At 39.0% G+C, this 2,343-nt stretch overlaps 1 protein-coding gene across 1 annotated transcript in view; it reads right to left on the bottom strand.

The window, feature by feature from the left end:
- Positions 1-826: 826 nt before the first annotated feature.
- telo2 (TEL2, telomere maintenance 2, homolog (S. cerevisiae)) overlaps positions 827-2,343 on the bottom strand; it is a 15,024-nt gene continuing 13,507 nt past the window's right edge. Inside the window, exons 20-21 of the mRNA XM_037690829.1 lie at positions 1,572-1,687; positions 827-1,038 (exon numbers count right to left, since the gene is read on the bottom strand). Coding sequence (XP_037546757.1) covers positions 941-1,038; positions 1,572-1,687 — 214 coding nt within the window. The 3' untranslated portion in view covers positions 827-940. The remainder of the gene's footprint in view (positions 1,039-1,571; positions 1,688-2,343) is intronic.

Below are 2,343 nucleotides of genomic sequence, written 5' to 3'. Positions count from 1 at the left end.
CACCCTTTTCGTTAAAAACCGAAAGAAAGCGAGACATGGACCGGTTATTTTGCTACGTTGTCGTGTAGCCTCCCCTCTGAGTAAAAAAGCGTCTCTCGTAGTTGCCCCTGACAACCACAGAGGCAGGACCGGGAGGCGGAGTTACGGAAAAAAACGAAGGTTTCCGAATTGCTGCCGACGATAACAGGTGATGAGAGTTCCTGTTGAACTCTTTTCATACTTGCTTGTACAGTACAATCAGAAAATTATCCAATCACCTCTTTAGATCAATGCATTCTAATTATTTAATAAAAACACTCATGGGGTGTAGTAGCTCGGTGGTCAGTGCTGAAGTCTTGTAATCCTGAGGTTGTGCATCAGGAAGGGATTCCTGCGTAAAACAATTCCCAAATCTCTTGAGAGTTTGCACGCAGTGGCAACCCCTGAAGAAGGGTGAAGTCAAATACATACTTTTTTTAATAAATAAAAACACTCAAATAATGTAAAAGTGCCAACAGTTTTTGAAAACAACATTTTCTTTTAATCTTTAAGAAAATAGAAATTAACACATTTTAAAGTCAGTCACTATCAAAAGTAGTACTGTATGGCTATTAACTGTAAAGCAAAAGCAAAGATGCATTAAAAAATCATTTAACATCCAAAATTAAATTTTTTATTATGTACAAGTCTGTGTGGATTGTTGAACGTTACAGGACGTGATGAAAAACATGAAGCATCTGCAACGGTAGCTACTGAGCTCAAAACATCCTTCAGCAGATAATCAGGATAATCCATTCCTGACAGACTAGCTATTTGTGCCAGTGATATTTGGAGCATACCTTTCACCATCAATTGTACTCCAGCCTTTATCAGACTTATCTAATTAAAAAGTGTTTTTCTTTTGCATAATTTTATTCGACCACTGCTGGTGTTGTGATCATGACTCCAGGCTCAGCGCCGGTTAATCTTGTAGCTGCTTCTTCAGACTTTTATCCAGCAGCACCAGACTCTGCACAGCTAAACTCCTGCAGTCTGCATCGGGGTCTCCTTCAGCCACATCTGTGATCAGTAACACAAAAATAAATAGCTTTCCAGCTAAAGAAAAAAATACTGCCATAAGTGTTACATCTCATTTCACACAACTTACCACGTGTAAAAACTAAGTGTTCAGAGCTGTCACTTGAAAGTAAAACTACTTTTAAACCCAAGGGGATAAAGAATAAAGAAATAAAACCCAACTGTTAAGCTAACTGCGTCACAGACAGCCATGCAGAACAGGACATCCTGGTTCCTCATCCATTTCCCAGAAATGCTCTTTCCAGCTGTGCATGTGTTCGCCCTTAAGTGTGACGGGATATTGCTAACAGAAATACACGATGCAGGTGCAGATCTGAGGCAAAGTTCATTTATAAAAATAGGGGCAAAAAAAAAAAAAAAAAAAAAGACATTCAGCATAGATTTATTTTAAATCTATTCACACCAGGGATTTTTATTGGCACAGAGTTACAACATCTAAAACATTTGATTTTTTCGGTATTTAGATTTTGTGTATCTAATTATATTATATATATATAACATTTATTTTTAATTACCTGCAAGCCAAGTTCTGGTCTCAAGCAGCTGATCGCTGAAGTCCACCAGCAAGCTTTGACTGGGCATGCTCAAAAAGATGGAGCAGACGGCAAAGAGGACTCCTCGTCTCACCATCCTTTAGCAGACATAAGTGCAAATAAGAAAATTAAAAAAACAACTTTGAATCAAAACTTTTTCATTCATTCAGCAGGACACTGTTGCACAATGAATACAGTAGTCCCCCATTTATCACAGGGTTTAGGGGACCATGCCCCCAGGTTAACCCTTCACGCAGCTGATGCAGCACAGAGCAGAAATGTACGTCTTGATCAATTACACTGCAACAACTGAGCATAGAAGTCTTAAAATAATTTAAAATAACTTTTAACGCTTTTATATTTTGTGATTAAGACGATTTTATGATGCGACATACCAGTACAGTAGTCCCTCGCTACTTCGCAGTTCGTTTATTGCGGACTCGCTCTATTGCGGTTTTTCAAAATAAGATTGGACATGACACACATTTGGTTGACTGATGGGAAGAGCCGAACGATCGGCACAAAATTTTTATTTAAAATAAATTATTTTAAATTACTTAGCACCTGCTGCACATTTGTGCAACCCACATTGCAGAATAAGCTTCATCCTGCAGCTAATCAGCTGATCCCTGTGCAGAGCAGAGAAGTGGGCGTGGCCGAGAGCGCTTGCAGGTGGTAAAGAGCAGCTGAGGCAGGGAGCTGAAATCATGACATTCTGTGCTCTTTTAGAGCGTTTAGAAACAATGTTTAGAAT

Source organism: Nematolebias whitei, chromosome 17 (genome assembly GCF_014905685.2).
Source record: "Nematolebias whitei isolate Nwh7 chromosome 17, NemWhi1, whole genome shotgun sequence".
Taxonomy (NCBI): domain Eukaryota; kingdom Metazoa; phylum Chordata; class Actinopteri; order Cyprinodontiformes; family Rivulidae; genus Nematolebias; species Nematolebias whitei.
This window is presented reverse-complemented; position numbering and strand designations above follow the sequence as displayed.